The sequence below is a fragment of the Vipera berus genome, assembly GCF_964194415.1.
Source record: "Vipera berus genome assembly, chromosome: 1".
Lineage (NCBI taxonomy): Eukaryota > Metazoa > Chordata > Lepidosauria > Squamata > Viperidae > Vipera > Vipera berus.
Genome location: NC_138202.1, coordinates 322,917,594 through 322,935,274, shown reverse-complemented (window position 1 = coordinate 322,935,274; position 17,681 = coordinate 322,917,594). Strand labels below are relative to the sequence as shown.

Sequence of the window (17,681 nt, the reverse complement as noted above, 5' to 3'; positions counted from 1 at the left end):
CAAGAAAAATAATTTACAGAGACAGCAAATTTTAATTTATTCCTCTGTTTTGCATCATAATCTAATAAATAAAAATAAAGAGTACATAATATATTGTAGGGCATCAAATCCTATATAGTAGTGAAATGCTCAGGATTGTTTTTCTGCTACAGAAAAAAAAAACAAAATACAGTTATGAAAGTAGAATGGCATGTAAAAACTTATGAAGACTCCTTGCATACAACAAATTATCTGTCCAACAACAAAGACCCTTGGTGGAGCAGTAGGCTAATGCCTCCTTAAGTAACACCAGCTGCCTGCAATTGGTGCAGGTTCGAGTCCCACCAGGCTCAAGGTTGACTCAGCCTTTCATCCTTCCGAGGTAGGTAAAATGAGGACCCAGATTGTTGGGGGCAATAAGCTGACTTTGTAATAATGCCGCTTGGGGGGGGGCGAAAGCCCTAATAAGCAGGCATATACATAGAATGAAGGCTATTGCTAAGCACATTGATTTGTGCTTTAAATTGTAAGCCGCCCTGAGTCTTCGGAGAAGGGCGGGATATAAATGGGATTTTAAAAAAAACAACTGGTCTATTGTTGACGTGTTGATTTTCTAATGAAAAAGTTGCATTTTCCCTGCAATAACAAACCAATCCATGAATTATTATCTAAAAAGTTTTTTCCCTAAAAATTACCTACCATCATTTATTCTCCCTGCTAAAGATTCTGCACTGAATCCAGCAAATACAACTGTATGAACAGCACCAATTCTAGCACAAGCCAACATGGCAGTCACTGCGATTGGAGATACAGACATATAGATAGCAATTCGGTCTCCCTTTTTTATACCATTTCTCTTTAAGGTATTAGCAAGGCGACAAGTCATGTCCAAAAGTTCCCTGCAATGTAGAAACAAATGCCTTGTCATTTTGTTTAACTTTGTAAATATTATATTTCAATCTACAAAAAAAATCCAGATAAATATTTATCAAGCAAACTTAAACATAAATCTAATTCATTTAAGTTCAGCTTTGTAGACTTAATTTCTGCTCTTTACCAAGATAATCATAAATTAAACAAGCACTGTTACAATAGCAACAATTTTAGAAGCAATTTAAAATGCAGAGATATTACAAAAATAACTTTTAGATATAATAGTCAGTTGGATAACTAACTTGCTGAGTTAAAAAAAAAACTAGTTGAATTTCTTAAATTACTGATATTATGAGAAATATCTAGTATTTGTCAGCATTCCTAGCATTAAAACTACATTAAAGAATACTTTGTAGGAATCATGTTTCTTTGCTAAGTCTCAAGATCTGTTATTTGCCTATTTAAATTCATTTTGTGAAAGTAATAACAGCCTAATGCCAAATCAAGAATATCATTTAAAGAAAAATATTATCTCTTCTTTTTCTTGTTCTCTTCACTGTTTTTAAGAGTTACCGTACTTTTATAATTGAAATGGATTACCAAAAGAATGAAATAAAAGCACATTATTTGCCAAGTACTATATAGTACCTTTATGACAAAACTACTTTATTACCTGGAAACCCCATCAGTCCAAAGCTGGGTTAGTGAACTATCAGTCCATTTTTATTGCAACTCTCTTATATCAACATTGTTCAGAACTATGTTTAAAGTCCACAGGCTTCTACATAGTAAAAGATCATTTTCATAAATAATTTGTTGAGGTCAGAATTATACTTCAGAATTCTGACCTGTGCTTGTCTCACAATACTAATGTGGATATCAGAAGGCATTTCCAGGGGAAGAGATAGAGAGAAGAAGGTGTTTAACTCTTGTAAGGTCCGTGGATTTTCATCTGCAACTGTGCTGTGGCCATGCCTGGTCGTCTCACTGTGCTTTTTGATCAGAAGAAACTCAGCTGCAGGGGAAAGAAAAACAGCCTAGAAAGGATTCCAGGAAAGGCCTGGCAAGTGCAGGAGGCATTTTATATTTTGCCTTCTGCATACTACTTCTTTGAGCAGATTTATATTAATCAGGAAATACCAGCAATTCCTGTTTTCATGAGGATTTCCATAGATGAAACATAAGTCTTAGTCATCTCTCCCAGACTAAGATGTGAGATGTCATGGTTCTGATTAATGAGACAGTTCAAACAAAATTCAGGCATAGATTGAACTATTTTGCTTCCATTAGATCAGACATGTCAAACACAAGGCCCGGGGGCCAGATCCAGCCCACGAAGTGGTTTCATGCGACCCATGAAGCCATCCTGGAAACAGTGAGGGAACGGCCCCCACTGCCTTGGCCCTGGCCCAGAGACCCTCCTTCTGCCAGAGACCCTCAGATCTGTCCCACTCCTGCCCAGGCCCCCATAGGCACCCTTGATGTGAATGATGCAGAGCTGGCCACGCCCACCCAGTAGGCCATACGCACTCTAGCCACACCCACCCAGTAGGCCACGCCCACCCAGGCCATACCCACCTGGCCCCCTGAGGGCAACCGCAATGCTGATGCAGCCCTCAATGAAATTGAGTTTGACACCCCTGCATTAGATAATATATTTTATATTGCTTGATAGTTCCACTGATCTTGTAAGAGTGAGCTAAATAATATGAAAGCAAGATAAACTAGTTTGTATACAAATTTGTAGTTTGCATACAAATTCTCCATATTTATTGTATAATATTTTCATTACAAACTCCATTGCTATTCATGACAATAGGTTCGTATTGCTGTTTCCAACACCTTGGAAATTGTGAGAGCAATTTCTCATCATAATTTACAGTGAGTGAGTATGGTAAGATGGAATATCTTTGAATGATTTGAAAAGCTTCTTCTAAGCTTTCTTGCTACTTGGTCTAAGTTGTTTATTAGATAAATTGCCAACAAACATAAAAGTCAACATAAAAAACTCATTTCAAAATAATCATTCAGATATTTTTGGATTGTCAATCACCCCCTTTAAAAGAAGTCTTCTGGAGTCCCAAGCAAAAGGTCAAAGTCCTCTTACAGCACTACTGTATCAGAGCAACCAGAGAATCTCTGTGTTCTGGTCCCTGATCCTTCACAAAGATAGTGTCATGGCCTAGAGTTCAGATGACTCCAAATCTGAAGAAGCTCTGCCACTAAACGGGAGTGCCAGCCTTAGGAGATACCAAGCCACGAATTACCTGAAGCTGATCAAACATAGGCAGCATCAGAATAGCTGGAGGAATCAAAAGATGAAATAAGGCCTCCTAGTCTTCAGACATGGCAAATAGAATGGAGAGCAGTGTCAAAGTGCTCCATAAGTCTCCTTGCCAAGCAAGACATGCTTATCTTAACTAAAAACAACTGGCTGCGGTCTTATTTAAGAAATAGCTCTGGCTCCTATCTCTTCTCCTTCATGTTTCTGATCTTTGCATGCATACATTTCATTACCCAACTATGTAATATGATCAGTAATGAAAGGTCTGCAAGCAAACAATCAAGCTTACAGAGCACCAAGGTTAGGTGTCTTGTCACTCCATTTTTTCTACTTCCTCTGAAAACTAGGGAGCTACTCTGGATCAAATACTGGGACAAATCATCTAGGGCTACTATAGTTATGAAGAAAGCAAGTTGCTCCTCCCTAATCCAATAATGCACAGGTAAGTGTGTTGTAGTAGTGTCCATTATGTGCACATAAGTTAAAATTACATCCAAAGCTAAAATTGTGCATTACTTCATTGTAAAAATACCTGTGGCTTTCAGTTCAAGGCACATGCAGTTAGGCTACAGATGGAATGCACCCCACTAGTTTGCCCTTATCTAGAAATCCTTGGGACTGAATAGACGAGCCAATTCTTGAGCAGCCAGAGGCCTACTAATTTAAAAAAATTTTTTTATCTCTCCTCATGTCTACATTGCATAACTTTTTCCATTTATCCTTCCAAAAGGAGAGAGGAATACTGATACTCTAAAAATGTTAATAGCTCCCTTGTGCTAATAGTGCCTAAACAAAAGAGTGTTAACAGCATAAATGTTTTCACACAGTATTTATTCACTTGCCAATGTTATAATATAAATATCATCACACTTCACAAGAGTACATTTTACTCTGCAAATCAAATATTCTTTTCAATTAATGTATTATATTCAGATGCAATGTACTTATGCTGAGCATAACAAAGGAATTTGTTAGAATGCTAATCCTTTTTGATTAAAATTGCACATAATATAAAGGTAAAGGTAAAGGTTCCCCCGCATGTGCATGCTAGTCGTTTCCGACTCTAGGGGGCGGTGCTCATCTCCGTTTCAAAGCCGAAGAGCCAGCGCTTGTCCGAGGACGTCTCCGTGGTCACGTGGCCGGCATGACTAGACACCAAAGGCGCACGGAGCACTGTTACCTTCCCACCGGAGTGGTCCCTATTTTTCTACTTGCATTTTTACGTGCTTTCGGACTGCTAGGTTGGCAGAAGCTGGGACGAGTAACAGGCGCTCACTCTGCTACGCGGCACTCGGGATTCGACCCGCCAAACTGCCGACCTTCCGATCGACAAGCTCAGCGTCCTAACCCACTGAGCCACCGCGTCCCTTCAGCACATAATATATATGGGCCTAAATGCTAACCAATGGTTAACTAAATTGTATGGTTTCACGCACACTGAACCCTAAAACAGACAATAATACTTTATCCTGTTGTGCAAACTCAGGCAGTAAACTGAGAACTTTATTTAAGATAAAGAAAGCTGATTCTTATTTTTTAAGGAAATAGCTTTTTAGCAGCTGTTTGATTACAGAAATAAAAGTACAGTTTGATCAGTAGTATTTAAATCTTTGCGAACCTTTGTTGATCATACTAGTTTCTATCCTTTTTTGGAGGCCACTTCAGAAAATGCACTTCAATTATAGTGGTCACTAATCTATCAATACCACTTTTAGGTTTAAAAAAGGTATACTGTATTAACCTTCAGCATCCAAAGTGTGCTTTCCAGCAGCAACCATGTTAATTCCTGCATGGATTAATGGACAAGATATTCATGAAGGATGCCTTCACAAATTATATTATCCCTATATGGAAGATACTTCTATATACAAAGCCAAAACAATTGTACATCCACATCAATTTGTTACTGTAAGTCTAATCAAGTAAGGTACTGTGCTATAATAAAACAAAAGAAAATCTTCATGCTGTTGGTGAACTGTGCATACTAGCTAAACAACCTAAATCACTTTTCCCCAACCCCGTGTCTCCAGTAGAATTTGATACATAACTCTCAGAATTACCAGCCAACTAAAAGTTAGGAACTTGAATTATAATCCAATGCTTCAAAAGTAAACCAGATTGAACAGGCTCAGCTGGCTATATAGTTTTTGGTTTTGCTCAATTAATTCAGAATAATCTGGTAGCAATCAAATAAAACATCAAAATGAGCTCTGTATACAATAGCTGAATTCAGTCAACATGCTAAACTATAATGTGGTTTGTTTAGTACTGGTTTACTATATTGTGTGAATTTAGTCATTCTGGTTTATATATGTATCAACTCATGACTTAGAATGTTGAATGAACCCGTCCCATTGTAATTTATTTTATAAGCCCAGTTAAGCAAACCATAGCTTAGTGGAATGTGTTAACCAGAAGAATGTGATTCTTAACTAAGAATGTCATTTTAAAAAAAGACATACAAATAAACAGCAATAAATGAAGTTTTGTAGGTTCCCTACTTTAGCTTCCAGTAAATTCATAACATTTGGTTACTTGAAACCCAATAAACTGTAATTTGGTTAGCTTATTATAAACCAGCTAACTAGGTGGCAGTGTGCATCAGATTACTATTTGAATAAAACACCAGGTACATTCCAGGTTTGGAAAGTAAAAATAAAATCTCAGGAGAAAATAATGGCAGACCACTTATGCACTATTGTGAAGAAAATTATGTGAACAGCTAAGGATTCAATTCAAGAAAGACTTGACATTAACTATGGCTCAATGTCTTATGTGAATACAACCAAAATAGTAACCTTATCTATGTGTAAAGTCACAAAATTATGGTATTTTAGTAAACTATAGTTAAATTAATGATGCATCAGAATGTAATACAAACATACCTAGTATATATGTGTGTGTGTGTATGTATGTATGTATGTGTGTATGTATACACACACATATACAGAGTGCCTGTTAACAATCTGAAGTAGTGGAAGCAAACACAAACTTACCATTTCATCAGATGCTTGTTAAAGAAGCAAAAGATTAGCAATAGATGAAGAAGAAATAGAAACTATTTTGTTGATTTATTTTTGCTGCAAATTCTTATTTTTCTTTCTCACTTTGGATTATTATCTTCACATTTTGCCACCCAAAGTTGCTTAGGTGAAATGCGTGGCCATATAAACTGAAGGTTGTGGAATGATATTCTTATACATACCAGACTAAACTACTGATTGTTAATGCTGAAATAACTATGCAATATAAATATAATTCTCACCGTTCCTCAGATAGTCGGGTGTGAGTCTCTCTTTGTGAGATTTGGTTCTGAGGCGCAGTTGGGCTTGCTGCTGGTGTACATTTCGCCTAGTCGCACAGCGGCAGCCCTGCCCGAGCTGCTCGATATCCTCTCGGGGTTGGTGGTTGAGTTTCCCAAACTTATTGTTTTGGGAGACTTCAATCTACCATCCCTGGGAGGCTCATCTGAGCTAGCTCGGGAGTTCATGGCTTCCATGACGGCCATGGACCTGACGCAAGTAATTTTTGAACCTACTCATGAGGGAGGCCACACCCTTGACCTGATTTTTTTATCTGGACGGTGGTTGGATGACCTTGGTGGGGGCTCTCCATTTATTATGCCCCTGTCATGAACCGATCATCATCTCCTGCGGCTGGTCTTCCGTTTTGCCACCCCCCGCCATGGGGGTACGGAGCCAATTAGATGGTACCGCCCCAGACGCTTAATGGATCCTGATAGATTCCAAGCGGCGCTGGGGTCCCCACCTGCCTCCACTGCTCACAACTCTGCGGATGCCTTAGTGGAAGCCTGGGAAAGGGCAGCCACTGAGGCACTTGACCGGGTTGTACCCTTGCGGCCCCTGACCTGGTGCAGATCCCAGCGAGCTCCATGGTTCTCCTCGGAGCTCCGGGAGATGAAGCGTCGGAAATGGGGCCTAGAGAGTTGTTGGAGGTCTAGCCGATCCGAACCCGACCGGTTGCGGTTAAGAACCCATATTAGGTCTTATCTCGCAGCGATGAGGGTGGCGAGGTGTAATTACTTCACCCTCATCGCGTCCGCAGATAATCGCCCGGCCGCCCTGTTTAGGGTGACTCGCTCACTTCTTAATCAGGAGGTGAGGGAGGATCCCTTGCAGGGTCGTGCCGAGGAATTTAGTCAACATCTGTCGGATAAAATCGCTCGGATTCGGACCGGTTTGGACTCCAGCTGGGCAGAGTCTGGCGATCAGGACGCGGGCGGTCTTGTCAATGTTATCTGGGAAGAGTTTGATGCTGTGACCCCTGATGAAGTGGACAGGATTATGGGGAGGCTGAGCTCTACCACATGTTTATTGGACCCGTGCCCTTCCTGGCTGGTTTATGCAGCTAGGGAGAGGACACGAGGCTGGCTCCAGGCGGTTATATCTGCTTCTTTGAGTGAGGGTTGTTTCCCCACCGTCTTGAAGGAGGCGGTGGTGAGACCTCTCCTCAAGAAGCCTGCCTTGGACCCAGCTGTATTGAACAACTTTCGTCCAGTCTCCAACCTTCGCTTTCTTGCGAAGGTTGTTGAGAGTGTGGTGGCACATCAGCTCCCTCTGGTCCTGGATGAAGCGGATTATTTGGACCCCTACCAATCGGGTTTCAGGCCCGGGTACAGCACGGAGACGACATTGGTCGCTCTGGTGAATGATCTCTGGAGGGCTCGGGATAGGGGATATTCCTCTGTCCTAGTCCTATTAGACCTCTCGGCGGCTTTCGATACCATCGACCATGGTATCTTGCTGCGGCGTCTCAGGGGATTGGGAGTGGGAGGCACAGTTCTTCAGTGGTTCTCCTCCTATCTCCTGGGACGCTCGCAGTCGGTGTTGGCAGGGGGGCAGAGATCGGCCCCTAGGTCTCTCGTTTGTGGAGTTCCTCAGGGGTCGGTTCTCTCGCCTCTCCTGTTCAACATCTATATGAAACCGCTGGGTGAGATCATTCGTGGTTTTGGAGTTGGGTATCATCAATACGCCGATGATACCCAACTTTTCTTTTCTACCCCAAACCACCCCAGTGATGCCCTCGCTGTGATGTCTCGTTGCCTGGAGGCGGTTCGGGTCTGGATGGGGAGGAACAGACTTCAACTCAACCCTGACAAGACTGAGTGGCTGTGCATTCCGGCATCCCGGGACATTCAAAATGTTCCATCTCTTTCTATGGGGGGTGAGCTTTTACCCCCCGTGGATAGGGCGCGCAACTTGGGAGTCCTCCTAGATTCACGGCTTACTCTGGAAGACCACATAGTGGCCGTGACTAGGGGGGCTTTCGCCCAGGTTCGCCTGGTGCGCCAGTTGCGGCCCTATCTGGACCGGGATGCTTTGTGTACGGTCACTCATGCGCTCGTGACCTCTCGCCTTGACTACTGTAACGCTCTCTACATGGGGCTTCCCTTGAAGACCACTCGGAGGCTCCAACTGGTACAGAATGCGGCCGCGAGAGTTGTCCTGGGAGTTTCCCGGTACTCCCATGTTACACCTTTGCTCCGCGAGCTGCATTGGTTACCAGTTGTCTTCCGGGTGAGGTTCAAGGTCCTAGTCATGATCTTTAAGTCCTTACATGGCATGGGTCCGGGTTACCTCGGGGACCACCTGCTGCCGGCGTCAACTTCCCTCCGCCCAGTACGTGCCCACAGAGAGGGCCTCCTCAGGGTGCCTCCGGTCAGGGAATGTCGACTGGTGGCCCCCAGGGGGAGGGCCTTCTCTGTGGGCGCTCCGGCATTATGGAACCAACTGCCGGTTGAGCTCCGGATGGCATCAGACCTCCGATCCTTCCGTCGCGGGTTGAAGACCCACTTATTTGAATTAGCTGGTCTGGCCTGATGGGGAAATATGGGTTTTTAAATTGATTTTTAGTATTTATTATTGTTGTTTTTAATCGGGCACTGGTTTAATTTCCTTTTAACTTTTGTATTGTTATTTATATATGCCCTGTGAACCGCCCTGAGTCCCTAGGGAGAAGGGCGGTATAGAAATCAAATAAAACTAAACTAAAACTAAACTAAACCTTGAACACGATACAGTAAAAACAATTTAATTACAATCAGAATTTTGCAATACTCACAGTGATCTGTCATAACAACTGTGACTCTCTAAAAAGGGGTTAGCAAAATACTGCAAGATAAGCAAACTGAAACTTACTACCAAATCGATTCACTAAAATATTACAACAAATGGACTAATGTGATGAAGTCACATTACATTGCACTTTACAACCACATTACTTACAGATGGTAATTCTGGTCCCAATTGCTATCATAACCTGAGGTCTACCTTTATTAATGGACGTGAGCTCATTTTCAAGCCAATTTATGTCTGGCTCTCAATTCTAGTTGCTGAAAGATATTATCACAGGGACATCCTACTTGCGGGCTTTCCAGAACTTTTAATTTGCCACTATGAATGCAGAAAGGCTTTTGCTACATCCAGTGGGTTCCTTTATTTTTAATCATCCTAAACTATTTTGATGAAATAAATATTTTCTTTTCTGGAACAAGATGTCTTTTCTAAGATTAGTATTATCACAAATTTTATACAAAAGCAAGCAATACTATATGACTTTTCCAAAATCTGCACAGATAATTTTGAAACAAAGTAGGAGGAACATGTCATACCTGTAAGTTATTTTTTCTTCAGTACCAGGCTCATCTTTTTCCCAAATCAAAGCTACTTTGTCTGGGATATGTTGCACATGCCGATCCAAACAGTTAACTGCAAAGAAACAAATTGTGAAAAAAACAAAGCATGTAGCTTGTTACTGATTGAAAGTACTTACCATCTTGAGCTATTAAAAAAAATCCTCTGAAGCTATTACTGTACAAGCCAATCAAGAGAGATAGTGGCAACTATAGATATTACCCTAGATTCTAGAACTATTAAGAGGCACAAAACATTGTGTGTTTTGATCACCACTACAAAATAGAGGAAAATGTGTATTTTAATCTATAACGTATGACTTGGAAATGTTTTGCATCTGAATGTGCATTTGGACTGAGAAGCCCTTTTGACAACAACCAACATGTTCATCATCATGTTGGTACACAACTGTAATACATGTGTTAGGTTGCTTTTAAAGATAACTTGGAAAACCTGACTGGTCCAAAATGTAGCTAACTAGGTGAGTAGGTCTCGAAGCATAATACCTATATTTCAGTTGCTGCATTGGTTACTGAGAGGTTAAAGTACTGGTGTTAGTGAGAAGATGGTTGTAAAAGAAAAAAGGCACTATGTTTCCTGGCATTTCCCTCAAAAACCAAAAGGAAAAGCGAGACATTCCCTCTAAAGGGGGACTTCCTTGATGGCTTGGTTATTTTCTCAATTTAGGAATGATGCGGGATTTCAAAATGCCAGAAGACAGAAGGAAAACAAAAATTGGAAAGAAGAATGCCAAAGGACTAAGGTTAGAAGAAGAAAAGAAAAAAAAAGAAGCCAAAGATGCTGTGTGAGAGATAAACTTGCAGCTGACAGTGTATACATGTGTTTTGGGAAACTGTGCAGACCTATTGAAGAACTTGTTGCAGAACAGGAAAGGAGATAAAGGCTTTTGAATTGGAGAAACAATTCCAGAGGAATTTAATTACAGCAGATCCAGACAAAGCTAGAGAAGGAGAGGTCACAGCCCAGATAGCTAGTGCCAAAGTAAGCCTAAACAGGAGTTCTCTGGACAGCAGAAAGTTTAGTAGTGACAGGCTGTGTCCCTATAACAGAAGTTCAAACCAGAGAAAGAAGGAGAGAAGGGGAAATGGTTAGCCTTCCTACCTGTAGAATTTCAAGTAACCGGTGTTTAAAAGATCCTGGAGGCTTAGCAGTTGTCAGAAAGGCGGAAAGGTGATGCCAATGGTTGTCTAACCATAGTCTAAGGCTACAGGCAGTCATGCCAGCAGCTGTCCTAGCTAAAAATAGAAGTAATAGAGTTCAACAGAGTGCAATGGGAGAGAGAGAGAAAGTTACAGCCTGCCAAACCTGGTTGGTGGTAGCAATAAGAAGCCAGGTAGCAGCCATGGTAGCAGCCAATACTGTCAGCCACATTACTAAAAGGTGCAGAGAAAAGATCAAAGCAAAGCATCCAATGAAGAGGTCAAGTCAAACAGGACCAGGTGCACCAAATGATCAAGAAAAGCAAATACAAGGGAGGAGCCAATACTGAAGGATTATTACCACAGAGCTAAAGTGAGAATAGCCAAAGTCAGGCAAAGCAAGAACCAACACTATAGGGTGTGACACTGATGGTCATGCCAAGCAACATTGGAGCAGTCTCAACATTATGATGGTCAAGCACAAGTAAATCAATTACCAGCCCAATAATAAAGAAAGCCAAGGCAGAAGTGGTTGGCAGAGTGTAAGTTTAAATAGGTTAACATAGAACTGAAGCTAGTACAACAATAAAATACAGCTCAGGTAGTTAGAAAGAATAGTGCAAGATAGCAGGTTGTAGCCCCACATGACAAGATCAATACTGTCAAAGTGTTTATCACTATCTTACCCTAATCTTTCTAAAATGCTTTGTTGCCAACATTTGCTATACTCCATGAATCCACATAAGCCTATGTAAATAGCTTTTCCATTCACTCTATCTCATTACTCTTTTCAATATTTCAAAAGTAAACAGTGTTACATAAACAGTCTTGCATTGTATTTCAGTTTAATTCACAACCATGCAATTATACACAGCCAATAAATAGGATAGTTTTATCTGATGAGTTACTATATGCTTTTGCTAATCAAATATTTCTTTCTGTAACACTAATTACACTTACATTGATTGCTTTATAAATAACAAGTCTGACAGGACATTGACTAAATTAAGCTATTGAGTACAAGGGCTTGTCCATGTATTCTTTCTTGGCAATAATACTGAAAGGATTGTTACTGCCTTCTTCAAGGATATTTTCCTACTTCCTCAATCCAACCTACAGCTATACAATTTCATTATGGTATTGCATTTCAATATTAGACATGACTCTACCACTATCTATGAAATGGAAATGGAATAAAAGGGAGAAAAACAGAAGCAAACAGAGGAATAATTTACATATATCTGGGTTCAGTTTATTATAAGGTGCTTGGGTCAAGAGTTCTCATAAGAAAAAAGAAAAAGATCTTAACAAAATAGATCAGGAGTGCACTACTTCAGCCTGTTGCACTTGCCTACCACTGATTATTCTAGAACACAATTTCTTAAATTGTTTTATGGAATACCAATATTTTCTGAACTACTTGAAGATATTCCAAGATTTCTATGTATGTATTGAACCCATTTAATTACATTAGCCAAACAAATGTACTATTCATTAATGAAGAAAATGTGTAGGGATAATTCTTAGACATTACAACGATACAAGTGAAAAAAGAATGCACCACTAGATTTTGGATGAAAGCTCATTGTGAATGTTATCATTTAGATCAAAAGACACTAAACCTCCTACCACCTTTTATTTACATATATCTTTGTGAAAGTAAATTTCTAGCACTCATTACAATCAAGATGAAATGTTAAGGTGAATTTTAGACTAATTCTAAAACTTTTTAAAGTAAAGAAACACAGATTTACTACAATTTTGACAGCTCTTTGGACCTAGAAAGACTCAAATCTGACTCAGCATTTTTCAGGAGGAACTTCATGTCAGATTTTAATAGCCTGTAGCGAAAGAATTCTAGAGCTGAAAGCATAAAATGAACATTTTTTGGCAACATACTTATTAAGGGTTTGCCATTGGCTAAGAATTTTGGCAGAATGATAGGAAAAATCATCTTTTCAGGAAAAATGAGATAAAAGCCATAAACAAAGACAAAAGAGGAAGTAAGTATTTTCCCCCCTTTTAAAAAAGGTTGTGTGGTGATATTATGCATCTTTATCAGCTCTCAGAGCCTCAAGCTTATCTGCTAATGGAAGCTAAGTGTTTTGAACCTGGATAGAGAGGTGGAGAGAAGCATCTTCACTCTGTACTGAGTAGTGGAGCCAAGTGAACTGTTATACCGGAGTGCTGTTGGTTGCTTCCAAATCAAAGAACCAGAGATACTTTTCAACACTCCTTTTGAATGAAGGCTTGCTGATGAATCAGTGACAGGGAAAACAACCAGGATAAACTGCCAGCTCTGGCTGACATATTAAAGATTTGGTAGAAAAAAGCTGCACTTCCAATTCCTTCCCAACATAAAGCAATTAACAAGAAGGTGGTAAGATAAAATCTATTATAGATCAACCTCTTTAAGTAGGTACTTGATCTCACACAGACTGGGTTCACACAATCAATTGGAATAGAGCTGAAAGGGACCTTGGAGGTCTTCTAATCCAATCCACTGCTCAAGCAGGAGACCCTATTCCATTTCAGACAAGTGACTGTCCAATCTCTTCTTAAACACCTGCAGTGATGAAGCACCCACAACTGCTGATGGCAAGCTGTGACCCATTGTTAGGAAGTTTCTCAATGCCAGGTTGCTTCTTTCCTTGATTGGTTCTCAATTCCAGGTTGCTTCTTTCCTTGATTAGTATGTATATCATTATCTGCAAATTACAATGGCTACTGCCCTTCAATATGCTGGGCCAAAAGGGAACCATATTATGATTTATTTTAAATCAGGTCACTATCTTCCAATTGTAAACACATCTGTTCTCCCATTCATAGAGGTTAGTACAGCAGCCCCCAATTTTATGGGAAGCAGGGATCAGTTCTGTGGAAAAAAATAATTTTCATGGACGGGGGGCGGGGACCGTGGTTTCATGCACTATCTAGATCCCACACATGAGCAGAAGAAGTTTCGCTTGCTTGCACAGCCCAGTTCCTAAATGGGACTGCTATCAATCCATAGCCTGGGGGTTGGGAAGCCCTGGGTTAGAAGATTAGACTAGCCTCCAAATTATTATTTTTGATGGTTATTTTTGACTGCTATTTCAGTAATTTTTTGTGTATTTTGCCATTATATTGATGTTCGTACCTGTTCTCCAGATTTGCTTGGCCTTATGAGTTAAATACATTCCGTAAATAAATTAGGATTGCACCAGTGGGCAAAAGCACTGTTTTGCTGTTTAATTTAGGGTATTTATATATCAGTTTTAATGTTCTAACATTTTAAGTACAATTTTATTCTATTTCTTGTTAGTGATCTTAAATACTACTTCATGAAAAGGTGTTACGTATTTAATAAAATCATAAATGAAATAGAAATCATATACTAAATGCATATATTCAATGCAACCTGCATTTATTTAAAAAATATTTTTTAAAAATAAAGTTGTTGAATGTAAAAAATTCTGAACTATATCTAATGAATGATTACAATTTAACAAGATATAGCAAGAAGTTGGAAAGAGTACTATAAAAAGGTAAGTAAAGAATCAAGAGAGTTACATTCAGTCAGCATAATACTGGTATACACACATACACACACACTTAAAAACTAGGGCTGTGCACACTTTTTGAAAATAATCTGTAATATGTTTTAGAAGTGTCACAGAGTCCCTACTCATTAAAGAAGCTGCGTCTTTAAAAGGTCTCATAAAAGCAGCCATGTGTTTTTTGTTCAAGAATAGAAGCTTCAAAAAGGAGATAGTTACTTCAATGTATAGAACCAGAGAGAAACTGTAAGGTCTTCTAAATCATTACAAACTATGTTAACAATAGAATACATTCTTTTTATCATCTGGGCAATCCTTTGTGACTGTACTCTAAATAAGGTGATCTGAAATACAGCATTATTTGTTGTCAATCTTCTGTATGTTTATATATTTGCTGAACAACATAAAGCCACCATTTAACTAACAATAGAGTGCTTAAGGGTGTTCTTTATTAAGCACATTTGTAGGGCACTCATTCAAAGCAATTCTGGTTGAGTATTTTAAAAGGACTGTGTTCCTAAACTTTGTTTTTATCAAGTTTAAATGGGCTGATTCAGCAAATCTATTAATATGCATAATTATTGCAGAATATGATATTCTGCATTCTTTTTCATTTACTTTAAAAAATTCTATTTCAAGACTCATTTTTATTGATGACTGAATTTTTACTATATTGTGACTGCATGCTATTAAATTTTCATTTTAGACTGCTTTAGTCTTGCTTTAATTAAAAATATGCACAATATTCATAATATCCTGCTATTTAACATAGTATTTATTTTCTTATTAATTACATGTGTGTATATTCTCTGTAGTATGTTGGGTGTTCCTTTAAATATGTATGGTTGCATTTCATTTATTTTAATTATAAAGATTGGGTTTTACTGGTCAGTTGTTGTTATTATTGTTTAACTAAAAATAATTTACTGCATTAATTTTTGGCACCAGTTTTGTAACTATTCTGGTTTTATTTTAATTTGTACCATGCTTACAAAAAGGCATAGAATATTTTTTTATTATGGTTGGTCAGATGTCTAGGCTGGATTTGGCATTTTTATCCACCTACTGAGTTCTTCCCAAGGACCCGGGATAGGCAGATGTTGTTGTTTCATGGTGTTAAAGAGTTTCGTTGCAGGATGTAAGCTGTTCCAAATAAAGCAGACTTTTGCAATTGACTGGTGCTGATTTTGCCCATTATTATTATTTCTCTTAGTCATACTACTATTACTATTATTTGACAATTGCCAGAGTGTAACTGTGCCATTGGTATGAATCCAACATAGTGCTGGAAAAAAGGAGAGTAATATTATGGCTTCATATAAGGGAAACGTTCTGTATGATCTAAAATATTAAATGGCCAAAAACTCACTGTGAAACAGTATTGCCATGGTACAAAATCTGTATGAGCATATCTTGCAGCCACGACCCATAAAAAAATCATGTTGATTGCTGATAGATGACAAAAGTGGCTAAGAAAACTATTCTGGAAGCACCATGAGTTAACAGTACAACTGTATTTCCTATGTTAGGAGCATAAGCTCAACTTAAATATACAATATTGCATATTGTCAACTTAAATATACAATTTTGCATATGTTACAATCTTGGGGGCATTTATGAAAATTTATGAAAACTTAGTTCAGATAGCTTTACTTACCTGAGATTCTCTGGGGGGGGAAAAATAGACCCCACTACAATAATTAATGTGGCAGATATATCCAGACTAAACTATATTGGAGGTATTCTGAAAATCATTTCAAAAGCTTCAGAAAGTATACTGTGAAATTACTCTATTGCTTATAGGGCTAGCTAGGTAATTTTATAAGAGCTGTATTCATGACAAAGGCTTCCAGAGCCGAATCAAATTCCACACTGAGATCATGTTATCCAAAAAGCTGCCTGTGTTATATAAATCTGCTTAGGTTTCACCAATACAATCTGTCAGAATAGCAAAGAAAAAAATGTGGTTTTTTTTTACCATATTCTTGTAGAATACCCTTCAAGAAATATGTGTTCCTCTGTGTGTGTGTGTGTGTGTGTGTGTGTGTGTGTGTGTGTGTTCATGAACATACAGTACATGTGTGTTTACTTCTATATTTTTTAAACAGGCCTCAAAATCTGAATATTTCAGTGTACTTTTAAATTAAAGGTTGCCAATATTTATTATCAATCAGACCTTTTGCTATCACATTTAATTATTAATGTTGCTGTTTTAGTGAATAACATTTTATACCATTTCACTCTATAATTTCAATTTATAAAGTATGTTGAGATTTTGCCCCATACACCTACTTTAAATAAAAAATCCACAAATACTGTACTAAAAATTCATTTATTTGTTCTACTAAATTAAGTAATAATTATTGTGATGACACAATTCCCTTCCCTCAGAATAGAAATTCATCCTGTAAGCTCATTCTGCGCCTCAGAAGGGTCTGCTTTCTTTCACTTCCTATTTTCTCATTACTGTACAGTATACAAGTTCAAACCAAAGATATACAAAATGACTTTTCTAAATGTGCACGTAGATATATTTAACAAACATTTAATTGTAGATTACTTTGTATATACATTTATACTTAAATAGGTGCAAGGGGAACCTTTCTAAGTTCTTTTTTTAATCACAGGAACACCACTACAACTGTCATCACATTTTCAGTATCGAAATAAATATGTTAGAGTATCAGGAAAAAATATAGAAAAAATATGAGGAATTTGGACCCTCCAGAGACAAGACTCTTGCATTTTTTAGCTCTAGATGGGGTGGCATTACTCAGAAAGACCTAGTCTGCAATCTGGGGGGGGTCTCCTAGACTCACAGCTCCTTGTTGAATAGTAGACGGGAGCTGCGGCTAGGAGACCCTTTGCACATCTTCAGGTGGTGCATCAGTTGTGCCATTCCTGGCCAGGAGGGTCTGCTCATCATCATCCATGCCCTTGTAATCTCTTAGATTACTGCAACACACTTAACATGGGGCGGCCCTTGAAGAGCATTCAGAAACTTCAACTGATGCTAAATGTGTGGCTGCACAAATATAATGGTACTGGCTACATGGTACAACACCACTATTATGTGAGCTCCACTGGTTGCTTGTATGTTTCCAAGTGCAGTTCAAGGTATTGGTTGTCACCTTTAAAACTGTACATGGTGTGGGACTTGAAGACCATCTTTTTCCGAGAGTCTGCTCATTCA

The 17,681-nt window shown here is 38.9% G+C and overlaps 1 protein-coding gene across 2 annotated transcripts in view; it reads right to left on the bottom strand.

Annotated features, from left to right (window-relative positions):
• The window catches only part of ACSS1 (acyl-CoA synthetase short chain family member 1), a 45,474-nt gene that overhangs the window by 24,774 nt on the left and 3,019 nt on the right, over window positions 1-17,681 (bottom strand). For both annotated transcript variants that reach the window (XR_014026978.1, XM_081331705.1), the window contains exons 2-3: window positions 9,768-9,864; window positions 679-878 (exon numbers count right to left, since the gene is read on the bottom strand). Coding sequence is in view for 1 of the 2 variants with exons in the window: in XM_081331705.1 (XP_081187831.1) it covers window positions 679-878; window positions 9,768-9,864 (297 nt within the window). In the remaining variant the exon portion in view is untranslated. The remainder of the gene's footprint in view (window positions 1-678; window positions 879-9,767; window positions 9,865-17,681) is intronic.